General features: G+C 40.9%; 2 protein-coding genes across 9 annotated transcripts in view; one reads left to right on the forward strand and one right to left on the reverse strand.

Annotated features, from left to right (window-relative positions):
• Positions 1 to 14688, forward strand: part of agbl4 (AGBL carboxypeptidase 4) — a 432158-nt gene that overhangs the window by 69106 nt on the left and 348364 nt on the right. The window lies entirely within an intron of this gene.
• elavl4 (ELAV like neuron-specific RNA binding protein 4) overlaps positions 1 to 14688 on the reverse strand; it is a 79994-nt gene that overhangs the window by 17608 nt on the left and 47698 nt on the right. For all 7 annotated transcript variants that reach the window (XM_044361599.1, XM_044361596.1, XM_044361594.1 and 4 more), the window contains 2 exons: positions 7188 to 7291; positions 3253 to 3406 (listed from right to left, as the gene is read on the reverse strand). In XM_044361599.1, the coding sequence (XP_044217534.1) occupies positions 3253 to 3406; positions 7188 to 7291 (258 nt within the window). The remainder of the gene's footprint in view (positions 1 to 3252; positions 3407 to 7187; positions 7292 to 14688) is intronic.

Raw genomic sequence — 14688 nt, forward strand, 5'->3', positions numbered from 1 at the left:
TCTCTCTTAATGGCAGTGAGTGTGTGTGTGGGTGTGTGTGTGTGTGTGTGTGTGTGTGTATGTTTTGTGTGCATCTGCCTCAGTACAGTAACAGAGAAAAGAAAAAGATGAGTCAATGATGCCAGCATACTACTCTCAGGGCCCTTCTAAAGTCCTCCATGTTTTTAATCACCAGCAACTCTAACATCTAATTAATCATTAACATTTCTCCTGCTGATCTTTAATCCTCTAGGGACACCTTGAAGAACATCTCTCTCATACACGTGTGTGTGTGTGTGTGTGTGTGTGTGTGCCTACAGTATATGTGTATTTCAGTTTTGAGGCAGGCAGGTAGGGTGGTAGTCAGGACAACAATTAGTGTAGTCAGGGTTGTTAGCAGGCTTACACTGTATAAACACCTCCTGCTCTATATATAAAAAAGTGTACTTGGTCAGTAAGAATCCAGCCTGCCTCCCAATAATACGTCCAATGTCTACATGATACAAGGGGAAAACAGCAATGTATGGTAATGGTAGCTATAATAATTGTTCCAATGGTAGATTTCACTAGCATTAGTTGAAAGGATGGAAAAGTTGGGTTTGGTGTGCAATTCAAATTAATTTAATTTAATCAAATTAGTTACCATGTTGTCATTTTCTGTGCTTGCTTTGCATTTTTGAAAATTGTTTGAAAGGAACGGGGTTTTCCCTTAATCCTTCAAATAACGCAAGCTAGTTTGACATTTGTGTTGGAAAAAAGAATGCTTTTACAATTAAAAAGCGCAGTGTGTTTAGCCACATGTGGTCCATCAAATAATAATACCACACACAGGATACCCTTTAAAAACCAACCAATCAAAATATACCCTAATACTAACATATATTTATGTAAATTGATAATATCAATTGAATTAGCAGTGTTCTTTACCTAATCCAAGCACAGATTCATTCCTTTGTTGTTAACACTAGCTTAAATGGGTGTACTGTGGCTGTACTCAAAGCTTGGCCTAAGAACACTAGTTAGTTGCCCCAAATGTAATAATACGCCCCAGTTTTAATACTTTTGTTGTTTGGCAAAGTAATAGACAAAAATTGGGCAAAGAAATACACATGTTGGCCGGCCATGTATTGCTACTTGAACATACTGCATATATGTAACCCATGGACAAAGTGACATCAAAATTTAGTGACTCTAATGCCTTTTAATAGAGAAATTTGTTAATATTAATCATTTTAAATCTTAGTTTAAAATCACAGGATTTAACAGGAACAATTATGTGAAACACTTATTTTCTTAACAGACATTTTTCTTTGATCTGGGTGTTCATCTTTATCTGGACATGCTTGTGAGAACACTCCACTATAAAACTGCAGGCCAGTCAAGAATGGTGACATGATGAATTATTGACTCTCTTGTGAACTCAAGCTATGGTGAATTCATAAGAACCTTGCCTTCCCGTGACCAGTACCGCCTCTGTTGAGATTTGTTTTATTCATGGTGTGTGGCCTAAGCTGAGAAGCAAAAAATCAGAGATGTGGCTGTGGTGTGAACAGATGGGTTTTCTGTGGCCTTGCTCCGTGTTGCGTGGCTGTGTTTCTTTGTAGGGAATCCCAGCGGTCTAAGTAGCATGGTCCTATGACAGGTCTGTTAGTTAAAACAGATAGACAGGAGATGTGCCCACCTCATCTAAATGTGTGTGGATGAGGGTAGAAACAGACCTATCTTGTTTTCCACATTTCCTTTCCACCGCCCTTCTCTTTAGCTCTCCCTTTGCTTCCTTCCTCTCCTCATTTCCTCTCCTTCCCACGTCTCTCCTCATCTTCACTCTGTTACTTGTTTTTCTTTTCCTTTTCTCTGCTTCCTCCCTCTTCATCTGAACTCCCCCCTGTCTCCTTTGTTTTCCTTTCCTCTGCTTTCACCTCTCTTCTAACCCTCTCTCCTCCTTTGCTCAGTGTGTACAGACAGGCGTGCACTTCACTGCCAGCAGTGATTTATTCTGCTTAGGCAAATGAGTGTGGCTTACAGCATGCTGCTCCCTTTCTGCTTCATCAGTACACATTGCACATAACACTGGAGCAGGTTGCAGCCTGTAGGCACACACACAACCCCTGAAATGGATCTAAGAGACACCCTGGAGGGGTTCTTCTGCAATACAATGGGCTGATGTGATTCATTCCTGTGTTTAGGATGTAGTGGAATGTGTAATTGAGCATGTATATTACGCAGCTTGTGCCTCTCATGTAATCACTGTTTTTACCACGGCGCCCTCGGCTAGGGCAGTGGTCAGAAAAATTGCCTATTGAGGTCACTCGCTCACTGAGCAATGCTTGGTGGATAGTTAGGCTGGCGGATGTGGTCGAATCACTTTACAACATTAATACAAATCTTTCTGTCACTACCCCATATCATATTTGTTTATCTTTTCCTGCTTTCTTTCACTGTATCACAATGTATTAGCACACATAGGAATTTCTTCTGTATGTTTGTGCAGATGTAAAATAAGACAGATAGTCACTGCAATCAGATTGTGTTTTATGCTTATGTGGTCATGATAATACACTACTTCTATACACAGATGAAAGGAGGACAGTATAGTCCAGTATTGTGGAGCATCAACACATTTCAGTTTGACAAGCACTGTCATACAATAAACTAGAGACCTTCTGAACTGTTACATCAGAGTTTACTACTTTACAGTATCAGCAGAGATGAGCACCCAAAGATATGTCATGTTCAGTTGCCATCTTTGTTTGGCTGAAGAAAATGTTTTGCTACTTTAGTAACGGTTGTGTGGGTACTTTTTGATCCAGATGGACAGACAGACAGAATCTGAATTTTCTGGAAATACCTTGAAAACTATGCTAGGTGTTGTTATTTATCTTTCTGAAAAAGAAAGATAAATTGTTGTTTAAACAGCTTAGCTGAGTGAATTAAATGCAAAAATCTCAAATTAAAAAAAAAATGACATAAGAGGCACAAATTGAGGTTAATATTACGCATGTATCTTAACATCATACAATAAAATTACTGCACAACGCATATAGTAGAAAAGACAAACAATTGACACACAATGCTTTCTGTTTACAAAATGTGTAATGAGTAAAATATTTAGTCTAAATATCCTTGTAAATGGCTGGAGGATATTAATGTTTAATTAAAACAGTCACATGATGCATACATACATACAGTACGGAAGTGTGGGCTTTGTGTCTGCCTGGTCATGTGTGTCAATCTGAAAATGTATAGACAGAGGAGGCGCTGCCCCATGGATACCTGTGACCTGGTCGACAAGGATGCGGGAAGTGATGATGCGTCCGTACTGGGAGAAGAGCTGCTCCAGCTCCTTCTGGGTCATAGTCTTGGGCAGACCGCTCACATACAGGTTGGCATCACGGATGGAGGCTGAGCTGGGTCGTGCGTATGACACCTGTGGGAAAAGAAACAAATTCTTAGGTATATAAATACCAAATTAGGGCACCAATACTTAATTACTCATTAACATCCCAGTGGGTTCAAATCTAAACAAGATAACACTGTGAGAGGTAGGATTTTGTGTGTGTGTGTGTGTGTGTGTATGTGTGTTTTGGATGGGCAGGGCTCTGGGTCATTGGATCCTCAGGGAGGAAAATGTGACTGTATTTTCTCAGTACACCTTGCCTCAGGGATTATTGTCATCAGGAAAAGATTTAGCTCCTTAGAAGACCGAGAGATAACACTTAAGTAGTTTTCTGGGAGAGGCAGAGGAAACTTTGTTCCCTTGGGTAGAAACCACAGGTGTTTCACTTTAAAAGGACAGCTCAAGTAGCCAGGGGAACAGGATTAATCGTATTAGGAGTTTGGCCAAAAAAGTCACTTCATTCACTGTATTGATTTCAAGCATTATTCTGAGTTAAAATATGAATAAATAAAAAAGGGTAAGAGTTAATAGGTTGTGATTGCAGATGTCTTTTCCAGTGGGCAATTTAATTAAGACATTAGCAATAAACCTAATAGTAAGTTAACAAAAGCCTTTAAGCTTTTCACCAAGCACCATTTAGCCTTGTAAAGTCTGAAGAGTCGATTTCACAGTTTTGTTTTATTAAGCAGGTATAGAGTATGTGTAAAACTTTTAACATATTCTCTACTGCAGAGCATCTGTGATGGGAACAAATTGTTGCTTTTGTGTGTCCCTTCAGAAATTTCTTTTATGCAGTGCTGCAAAAGCACACGCAACCATACACATATTCACAAGTACACACACACACACACACACACACACACACACATAAAATCCATTACATTCTTGCCCTTGCAACACTCTCCTGGACAGCAATCTCACAGAGGGAATAAAAAGACTTCCTCATGTAACCACTCACCCACACAATTTCACTCGGTTCCTCATTGTCACGCGCTGGTCCTCCTCCTCATTTCCACACACGTACAGAAACACTTATTCCACAAGCACATGTCCATAAACACACGCGCACACGCAGCTTTCGGTGCTGTTTTTCAGTCATTCACATTCTTCTACCTAGAATATTCTGTGTGTGAATGTCATCTATAATGGTGCAAATGGCTGGAAATGAAATAACTGGTTATTCTGTGTTGTGTGGCTCCCAGCAGTAGCTCTCTGCCAGTTAACTTTTAGCTGTCAAACGTTGTCCCCAACATCTTCACGTGTAGCCCCGATTTTGCTCCAGCAAAGGTTGCGTAAATCCCATTACTACTGCTGCTGAGTGGAGCAGCTTTCCCTTCTACTACTTTCATTACCTCTGACATGTGGAGACATAAGACATCAAATAAGGTTAAAGTCAGGCAAATATGGTGGATATGCACTCATATCCTTGAGCAAAAGCATGGAAATCCTGCTGAACTCTAATGGTGGGAGAATGGGATTGAGAACAGCTGGCTTTCCCCATGTCTCTCTTCTTTCTGTCTCTTCTTTCACAAATCTTCCTCTTTGGCCTCTCTGCTCAGCTCCTCTGTCTTCCTCTTCCTCTCTGCATCTCTCTCCTTTTTCGCTGCCTGGATCTTTTCCTCCTGCTTCTCTCCTTCCTTCCTGCTCGCTGCCTCACTAAACCTTTCTTTTGCTTCCAGATTCTGCCTCTTTTTCCTCCTCTTTTCTTCTCTGTGCAGCTCTCCCTCATTTTCTCTCCCTGTCAACCAACTCCAGATGTCTAATCCATTAACACCTCCTCAAGCTGTGAGCAGTATTGTGTACAAGTGTGTTGTGGTGTGTGCTTGCGTGTGTGTGTGTGTGTGTGTTCAGGAAAGTAAGAAAAACTGTAAGTGTGAAGATTAAAGTGTTCACAAGCACACGCTGTATAAACGTGTCTGAGATTATGTGCATGCGTGTCACTGTGAGCTCCTCTCACCTTTGGCATGCTGCTTCCCCTCACACCTCAGTGGGAAAGCAGCATCGCAGCCATCGCTGACAAAATCTGAGGTGTCATGGCGGAGGAAACCGCAGCAGCGAAACCAACTCAAAGACACTACAGAGAGACACATCGCCCGAGAGCATGTGAATCTCTGGGCCAAGCATTTCCTCACAAGTGTAGTGACAGAGAGTGGGAAGGGTGTGACATGAAAGAGCGACAAACTTAATTTTAGAATTACCATGCTGCCTTTTAATTTACCTTGTTACCTTAAGGGTATTTCAGTCTGTTGTGGAGAAGGCAGGCAAGGAAAGGAGGTAATGTGAGGGAGGAAATGAAGTGTGAAAGAGTGATAGCGCCAGACAGAGATGCAGAGTTGTCTTCTGTCATTAAGAAGATCGCCTTTGTCTCAGTAACAACTCGAGGCAACCTCTTGTGTCATGAGTGTGAAAATCTCTGAACTCAGACTGTTACCTCATGAATTTCACACCATATAAATGACCTTCAACTTTTTCCAGTCTTTCTAATAAAAAAGCCTAGTTTCACTTAAGCCTCCAAGTCAGCTGACATGCTTTATGTTGTAATATCAAACCCCCAAAATACCTCTGTCAATGTGAACACCAAATACTGTGATAGTTGTTGTAGAAACAGAACTGTAGTCTCTTTAAGACTGGCACATTGCAACTATTGATTTCTAATCTTATCTTGGATATCTGAGCCACAAGATTACATTTATAGGCCTCTGAATATTATTATGGTAAGATACCTAAGGGTATCTCTGGAAGGGACTTATATTTTGGCTCATCCAAACACTTGTGATGACCCACCCAACATAAACACATCAGATCAACACAGATCCCACCTCAAACAGAAAGAAATGTACACTTACATTCACTAATACAACACATGTAGAAAACACACACAAATACATAACACACAAACGCTCTTGATCTCTTTGGCAGAAGTTCGACCAGAGCCAGGCTGCTGTGCTGAACTCAGGCCAGACCCGGACAGCATATACTGTCTAGGGACTGGAGGGATTCTCTGAGGGATTCCCCATTCACAACTACAGGCTAATCCCATCCTATTAGATTAGATTAGATCAGATTAGATCAGATGGCAGGAACCAGAATCCAGGGATTACCACAGAGCAACAGATTATTGCCCAGCGTAACAGTGACAACATATCAGCAGGCACAGAGCAGAGGGGATGATACCAGAGGATAGTAGAAGAGGAAAAACCTGCTTGCAGGGTTTGATTTTTAGTCTTCAAAACATGTCTGGAGGAGGGACAGCACAGCGTTGGCATTGATTTATCTGTCTTACCTCGGTGACAACCACCATCAAGCCTGCACATTAGTCATGCCATTAAAATGCACTAACAAAGCCCTTAATTATTTTAGAAAACATGATGATTGACTTGTCTCTTCCCTTTCACTCGGAGATATCTATATAATTTCACCTTAATATTTTGACATTTGGAAAGTAATTAGCATATCGGCTATAGTCACAAGCTCTTTAATGTGTCTCTTTGATTTAGATGGTCTTTTTATTTCTGAGGCTCGCTGCATGTTAATCCCACCTCCCCTTTAAACTCATTTACAAACATCATCACTATCTAAAGGGCTCTGAGAGAAAGGAAAGCAGCCTTATTATTTAAGTTTACTGTGACCTCTATAACTTTGTGAAACACATTTCATTTTTATCATTGGCAGTAATTCTTTTATAATTGGCAGTAATTCTTTAATAATTATTTTTTTCCAATTGTTTATTTTAAGAAATGTGTTGTGTACTTAAAACAATTATGGTGTGTTTTATAATTACACTTGTTGAATTGTGAATGGTATCAGTTACCTTGATCGTTTTGGTCTGAAGTCTGAGTCCATTTAACGTGTTGATGGCTTTCTCTGCGTCCTTTGGATCGATGTAGTTGACAAAGCCGTAACCCAGACTCTGACCTGAAATGCCAGAAGGAGGGAAAGAAAAGCTTTTAAAATGCAATCTCCATTAAATTCTTTTTATTTCTTCAATTTGTTTACATACAACAAGAAAACATCTCAATTTACACTCATCATCAATACTTATAGGGTACATCTCAAGTGTCTTATTTGATATTTCCTCGCTTGAACCGGAAGTCATTCTGGTCCACCATCTTGAAAGCTGTCTCAAAGCTCTTGTTTCTGCTCTCAGCAGCGAGGAGCAAGGAAGGATCTCTGAGGAGCCATGAGCAAGGATACACAAGAGCAGCCACACCCCCTTATTGGATATCAGTTATTGACTGCATGTTGCATCTGATCGGACTGATCTGATACATCACAACATCACGGTGGTTTCATACCAGGGTGGAAACAGATAACAGATTCATATTTTGTTTTCTGATTCAACATCTAGTTAAAAATCTGTGTTAATTGTAGAGCCATAAACAACTTTCATCATTTATTAGAGAGATTTTTCTTTTCATGATCTATTATTTCCCCCATTAACTTATGGATAAAATTAAAGTAAGGGAACACATTTATATTTTACATCATTTCTCGTGATTTCCATTCAGTCACACGTGAGGCTGTGAGTGTCAGGTTTAATAGGAGTTACATCATTTCAATTTTCTCTGAAACATTTAGCCTAATAGATAATTTCCAGTGTTCAAAAGACTCTCTAATCATATTCTGGGTTATTGAATAATGAATTCACAATCAGTATATCAATAAACACAGATGCAAATAATTAATAAATAGTACAAACGCATTCTGCCAGTAGAAATGGTTCATGTGCCTCTGATCAGGGCACAGTACACAGTATAAATACAGCATGCAGGTTTTTATTCATGTGCAGGTGTTTGTCAAACAGGTAACAGGCTGCAGAAAGAAAACAGCTGCTCTGGCAGTGATAACTGTGCACCTTTATTAGTATTAGCACAGTGCACATGTGAACAGACACAAACTCCATCAGAAAGCCTCTACAGCTGTTAAATACGACTGGCAGCTGATCAGCTGTGATCAGCTGCGCCTGTCATCAGAAACGGACGTCGCTTCACATGACGCTTCAGAACGAAGTGCGTCTCATTTCTCTAAAAACATATTTCCTCATTTCTTCTCTCCTCACATGGCTTTTTTGCATCTCTCCACACATCCTCGGTGGCAGGGAGAAAGACGCAAGGAATAGATGCAATTAAGAGACTTGAGATGTGCCCATAGATTGATAGAGACCGAGCAGGATGTACTCCTGTAGGTTAGGGGTTTACGATTGTAAAGTGGTGCTATATTTGACACTGACTAATAATTCTACTCTCTTCCGTACTTGCAAACTGTTTAGTATATTTAGTAATATGACAATGTGATTCCTTGGCCAGAGTTTGATCTCTGATACCTTTTTCCATTCTAAAAAACTGAAAATTGATACCCAGCCACCTTCTTAGATATCATACATGTTTTTCTGGAAAATTTCTTCTCATCACTACCGACAAGATCACAGTGATTCCTGCCTGGAGTGCCAAGAGGCTTGGTGTGACTTTTGTAAACCACGTGTCACGTGAAGCCTGCTCTGTTGCCACAACCCCATCCCGCAGATTTAAACTCTATAACATGTGATGAATGAAACTTCCCCCTTTCCAGGTCATTTTTCCCTTTAAGGGACTGTTTCCATCTTTCCATTAAATTCATTCTCTAAAAAAAAGATTTTGATATCAAGATATCCTAGTCAAATAAAGCAAATAAAATCAAATAAAAATCAAATAAACAATTTGCCAATAAACAGGTAAAATATAAAATGTTTCATATCATAATAATCTGATTGGATAGGGAACATGTCTAGAGTCTGATCCTTTTACTCCTCATTACTGGTTGCTTGTTATACTGGTGAGCCTCTGGAAATTTATTCTACTGTTCCCTTTTTTTAAAAGATGCTCAGGATAGAAGTGTCAGTAGATGAAATCCTAAAATATAAATGTCATGAATGTCATATATTAAACTCAAATTGCTTGTGAATTATGAGAGAGAGACTCAACCAAGCCCCAGCAAATAAAGCATCACAGTAAGTACAAATAACATATTTGTTACTGTCTTTGCAGCTGTGCAAAAAGAGAGAAAAAATACCACCCCCATTTCCCTCTAAGCTCAAAGTGTCTTAGATAGCAGACTCCCTTTGAGTGTGAAGCAGGCCTGACATCTCCCAGTGTTTCCCCGACAGATCAAGCTTTTCAACAGGCGTAGGACTTTAAGCGGACGCCTCCAGCCATCAGGGCCTTCAGTCGGCTAGTTTTCAACAAACAGCCCCTATCCACTAACACCACACACAAGCACAAAGAATCCCAGTCAGTTTAAGAGGAGCGGCATGCACATATTCCCTCTAATGGGAACAGACAGCGGTTAGTCAGAGAGAAAGTGAATCACAAAATATGGAACATGGCTGTTTCACAAAATAAATACATTTGGGCTATGGATATCACAGCGCAGAACAGCTCAGCAGCAAGCAGTGGAAGGGCCAGGAGGGACTTGTAGTCCTAACATCAAACAGCTGATGATTTTCTCTTCTTCTCTCCTCCCCTCCCTCTTTTCTTCTGGATTAACTGTGGATTATCAGACGCTTTCTATTGTTAATTAAAAACCTGCCATCCTGGAGAGACTACTGCTATTTATAACTAACCCTCCTCTCTTCCCTCTCCTCCTCCTCCTTTCTGACTCTCAGCTGACATCAGGTGTTAAGTTTGGCAGTTTAAATATAACTCAAAATCATTTTTGTGGCTTCTCTTTTTTTTATTTAATAGTGTATTCAGAAAAGAGACCACGAACATTGCAGACAAAGACAACATGTGGTAATTAATTGACTGAGTTGAAATAATATACGCATGTAGTTTTAGCTTGCCAATAAACCAAGATGGCCAGTAAACAGTATTTTAAATTACCCAGTAGTGTATGCAGATAAATTGAGTATTTTCCCCCAGATAAATATGTTAATTAGCTCAAATATCCACCTGTAACTGTTCATAGGTGCACATATTCAATTTACACTGGCAGTTTAAATTCCAGATGGGTGCAACAGCTGAGAGCCTGCTGCTTGTAACGCTCCACTCCGCCGTTCTACCATCTCTCCTACCCTCGCTTCCCACTTTCCCATCACCTTTCTCACCCCTCTCCCTCATCTTCAACAAGAAATGTGAAGTTCGACAAGCGCAGCTACCAGAAGGTTAGCTGAAAATGAAGTGTTCTGGCGAAGAGCACTCATGCAGGGCAATCTAGATAGGCTGGCTGGTGCTTAATGGTATCGAGACACTTAGCACTCAGAGAGCTGTCCAAGCAGCCAAACGGGGCCAACCTGGCAGCTATGGACGCTGATTCTGTATAGAGGGGGGGCAGTCTCAGTGTAGATTGAGTGTCTATACGTGTGTGTGTGTGTGTGTGTGTGGTTAGTATGCAAGTGTGGGCATGCACACATGTGAGTCAGCAAAGGATTTCAGTCTTATAACAAACGTAATAATGTATTTACGTTGATTATAGCCCAGATGAATGTGGCATTCTGCAGCTGCTGTATGGAAATGATGTGTTTATGGGTGTTTGTGTGCACACTTTCAATGAGTGTGTACGCTGTATGCATGGGGAGCTTCGGCTGGTATTGGCATATCTGCCCGCCCCCACTCTCATCTTCACTCCTTCTTTGGCAAGGCTGAGGGCCTCCAGGGCTGGAGGGAAGAGGGTGGGAGCGAGGCTCGCTGGCTGGCATCAGTCCCCAGGTGAGCGGGGAGATGAGGGGAGACAGAGGGAGACATCTGCCTGCAGCATCAGGAAAACTCTGGGAGGGGATTCCACCCACCATTTCCAGCCTGCTACGGGGCAGCTAACAGCAGGGAGCCACCGGCAGACTGCCTGGCTGCCTGGAATCTGCACGGATGGGTGGGAGACACACCACCAACGCACTGCACTGGCAGATTTACACACATGTGCACACACGTTCAAGTAAACATGTAATCACTCAATCACAGAAGCATACAAACACACACACACAAGCAATAAAGTATGTCCTCGCAGCAGGACAGCGAGGAGTAGAGCGGCTTGCGGGTAACCAGTGAATGTGTCATTGTGTGTGTGTCTGGAGGGGGGTATTGTAGTTACTAAACCGTTTAGTGAATGTCAACGCTGAAAAGATGAAGAACAGAGTCTATTTCCATCCTTGATCATTGGTATGAATACACACTCATACATGTATAGGCAAAGGCACTATTGTAAGAGGTTCTCCATCTGTGACCTACTGTATGCATGCATAGCAGGCAGTGTTGTTGGCTTCGTCTTGTCACAACACCTGCCTGTCCACCACCACACACACCAGCAGGATCAGTTCAGCATGCTGCCTGCACTTGGATCACACCATCACAGTGCTCTGCCCTGTTCCAGCTCAACACACTGCGATTAAGCACAGTTCAGACACAGGTTTAAATGGCTCAGCATCATTCAGCCTCGCATGCTGTCTTATTGGAATGGAAGGACAAGGCCAGCTCAGTCTGCATTACACTATTAAAACACCAGACAACTAACCAAAGTAAAGATGAAGCAAAACTGGATATGGCTAAAGGTATTTGTAAACTTTATCCACACATTTAAGTTTTCTTCAAGATCAAGTTTACTGTAAAATGTCATCCATAGATGTTGCTTCACTGCTGCTCAGAAGTAATAGTCATAAAAATTCAACATGAGTTATGCTGTAAAATGGTGGCAACAGCTGATGTTTACCAGGTGTAATGGTTACCGTGTTCACCATCTTAGTTCAGCATGTTAACATGCCAACAATTTGGTACTTAGCACTAAACATAAACTACAGCTGTGGCTTATGGGAATGTCATTAGTTTTGCAGGTATTTGGGTATAAATCAAAGTATTGGACAAATAATAATTTTGACCAGATGACTACCAGAGGATCAACATAGTTACCCTCATGGTGGCGCTAGGGGAAAATTCAGGAGATCACCAAACAACCAACCAACAGGCTTCATCCTGTGGGGACCATAAATATCCATGCATTTCATGGCGCTCCTCGTAGATGCCATGCCGCTAGCCTGGCTAAAAAGCCAGTTTGCCTGAGAAAAGTCTGAAAACCACTAAGAGAATTCATGTAAAGTTTATATTGGTAAATTATAGTTGCAGAAAAATACATTCAGAAAATACAGCATCTGAGGAAATATAGAAAAGCTATTAAAGATGCATGATTAATAGCCTCTAATGGGGTTGTAGCTAACAGAAAAATCAGCCTTGTGCTGATCAATTAGCTTAATGGATACACTAACTTATATATTTTAATTGTCAATTAAAACCAAGAACCCAAATGATGCATTGCTCTTCATAATGGCCTTTTAATGAGGTTAGATATTCATTTGCCTTTGATTTGTCAGCTGCTTACAGTGCCAGTCATTCTAACGACTCAAGAAAAAGCTCGGCAGCAATGAAAGGTGGCTTCTTAATAAAAATTATGTAAATCTAATAATGGCAGAGGTCCTCTAATAAAGAATGTGCCCAAATGTGATTTATGTGAAGTATATAAATGTAAGAATCTATGGTTGGTTAATGATATTATACTGTATGAGTATGCTAAGGCACTTGTGGCTCTACCAAAAACTACCATTACACATTGTATAGGTTTACCACTATAGCACTGCAGCTCTTTATCACATAGCGCCTCATGTCCAGTTACACTTATAGACAAGCCACATGTGGTAGGGGAGTGAGGAGGTGGGGGCTAATTTGGACCCACCCCCACTCTTTTGGTAGACCTTTTGTACAATCTGAAATAAATTGTATAGGGAGGTGGGCATGTTTTTCAGTGGTAAAATCACTGCTATTTCTAGTGAGTAGCTCTTTGGTGTGTTGGCGAGGTGTTATGACTAAGCCATTATTTGTTTCCTGAGGAGCAGCAGGTTGCCCAATGTGTGAGATGAGAAAATGAGTGTACTTCGAGCGGGTGTCCTGCCTGCTGGCCCCACTGTGTAATTTCACCCTTCCTTCCCCCCTCTGTACACACACGTACACACGCTGGTGCATGCATGTGAAAATTCACACTAACGTACCTATGCAGAATTACACTGAGGTACATAAGTAGGCACAAACAAAAGCATAATAGATGTATGCATGGCTATACAGAATTTACAGGCATATAACAGAGTTAAACATATTCATGTGCAACACTGCAAGGTGCACAGTAAGGTACACATGGAAAGACTCCAGTTGCATATTGCCTGTCATTATTTTGTGCCTTTTTGTTGTATTATGTGACTAAGAGCCCTGTACTGCAGACATGAAAGCATCTTCATCTCCTGCTATCATCAGGAAAGGCTCACACAACGCACTATAGACTCTTTGATCTGGAGTGGTAGCTACCAAATGAAACACATAGTTGCTAGAACCCTCTATTTTACTTTGTACCTTGCTGAAATCTATTGTTCTCAACACTATCCGCTGTGTGTAGTTATTAGTCAAAAATTAATTTGAACTGCGCACATTATGTAGGGAAAACACATATTATAATGTTGTACTTGGGGCAGAAGCATTCTGTAGTGGTGACACAAATGCCAACTTGTTCAAATTCTATTTTAAATTGTTCCCTTCTTTGTCGTCTGTTCCTGTGTAGTTTATATATTTACATAACAATGAGAACTTTGTGTCGTACACGCTGCCCAACAAATGGAAAAAGCTCTGCATGAATTTGAAACAGTCTAACAAAATGAAAAACCTGAGTGAAATATCTGTGTGAAAGGACCCTTAAAGGCTACCTATAAAATATTTTAGTTGTTCCCACAGTCCCAAACCCTGTCAGCAGTGGAGTCTGTCATTCAGAAGTCATGGGAGGATAGACGCATCAAAAGGTGCAAAGGGGGAATTGCAGCATGCAGGGATCATCAGAGCTGTGAGCCGGTGACACTAACACACCTTGATAGGACCAGCTCCCTCTCCCCAGAAACAGGCAAATCTGGTCGGTCAGTCTTAAATTTAGCGACATTTTAAGATGATTTTTTTAAAGGAAAAAAAAATTCAATTTGTCAAAATAAATGTGTCACAGTCACTGCCTCCATCCTCTCCCATCCTGACTTTTTGCCCCTTGCTGCTGCAGCAGCAACTTGAGATGGTGCTATTTTTGATGGGCCAGCACTCCCAAACATTTGGAAAGGTGCCCTGTCACCAGCTTCATGTCAAAATGCACTTCACTTACCTTAAAGCGGGTCAACTCCATAGGAAAAAGGTAGAGGTAGAGAGTTGAGTGAGTTTGCAAAAAGATGATGACCAAGAAAACAAAACACTACAGTGCCTCAAATAATAGCAGTACAGTTAGTGCATATCATGAGGCATATATGAGGCTGTTTAAATAAATAAATTCATAAA

Source organism: Thunnus albacares, chromosome 9 (genome assembly GCF_914725855.1).
Source record: "Thunnus albacares chromosome 9, fThuAlb1.1, whole genome shotgun sequence".
Lineage (NCBI taxonomy): Eukaryota > Metazoa > Chordata > Actinopteri > Scombriformes > Scombridae > Thunnus > Thunnus albacares.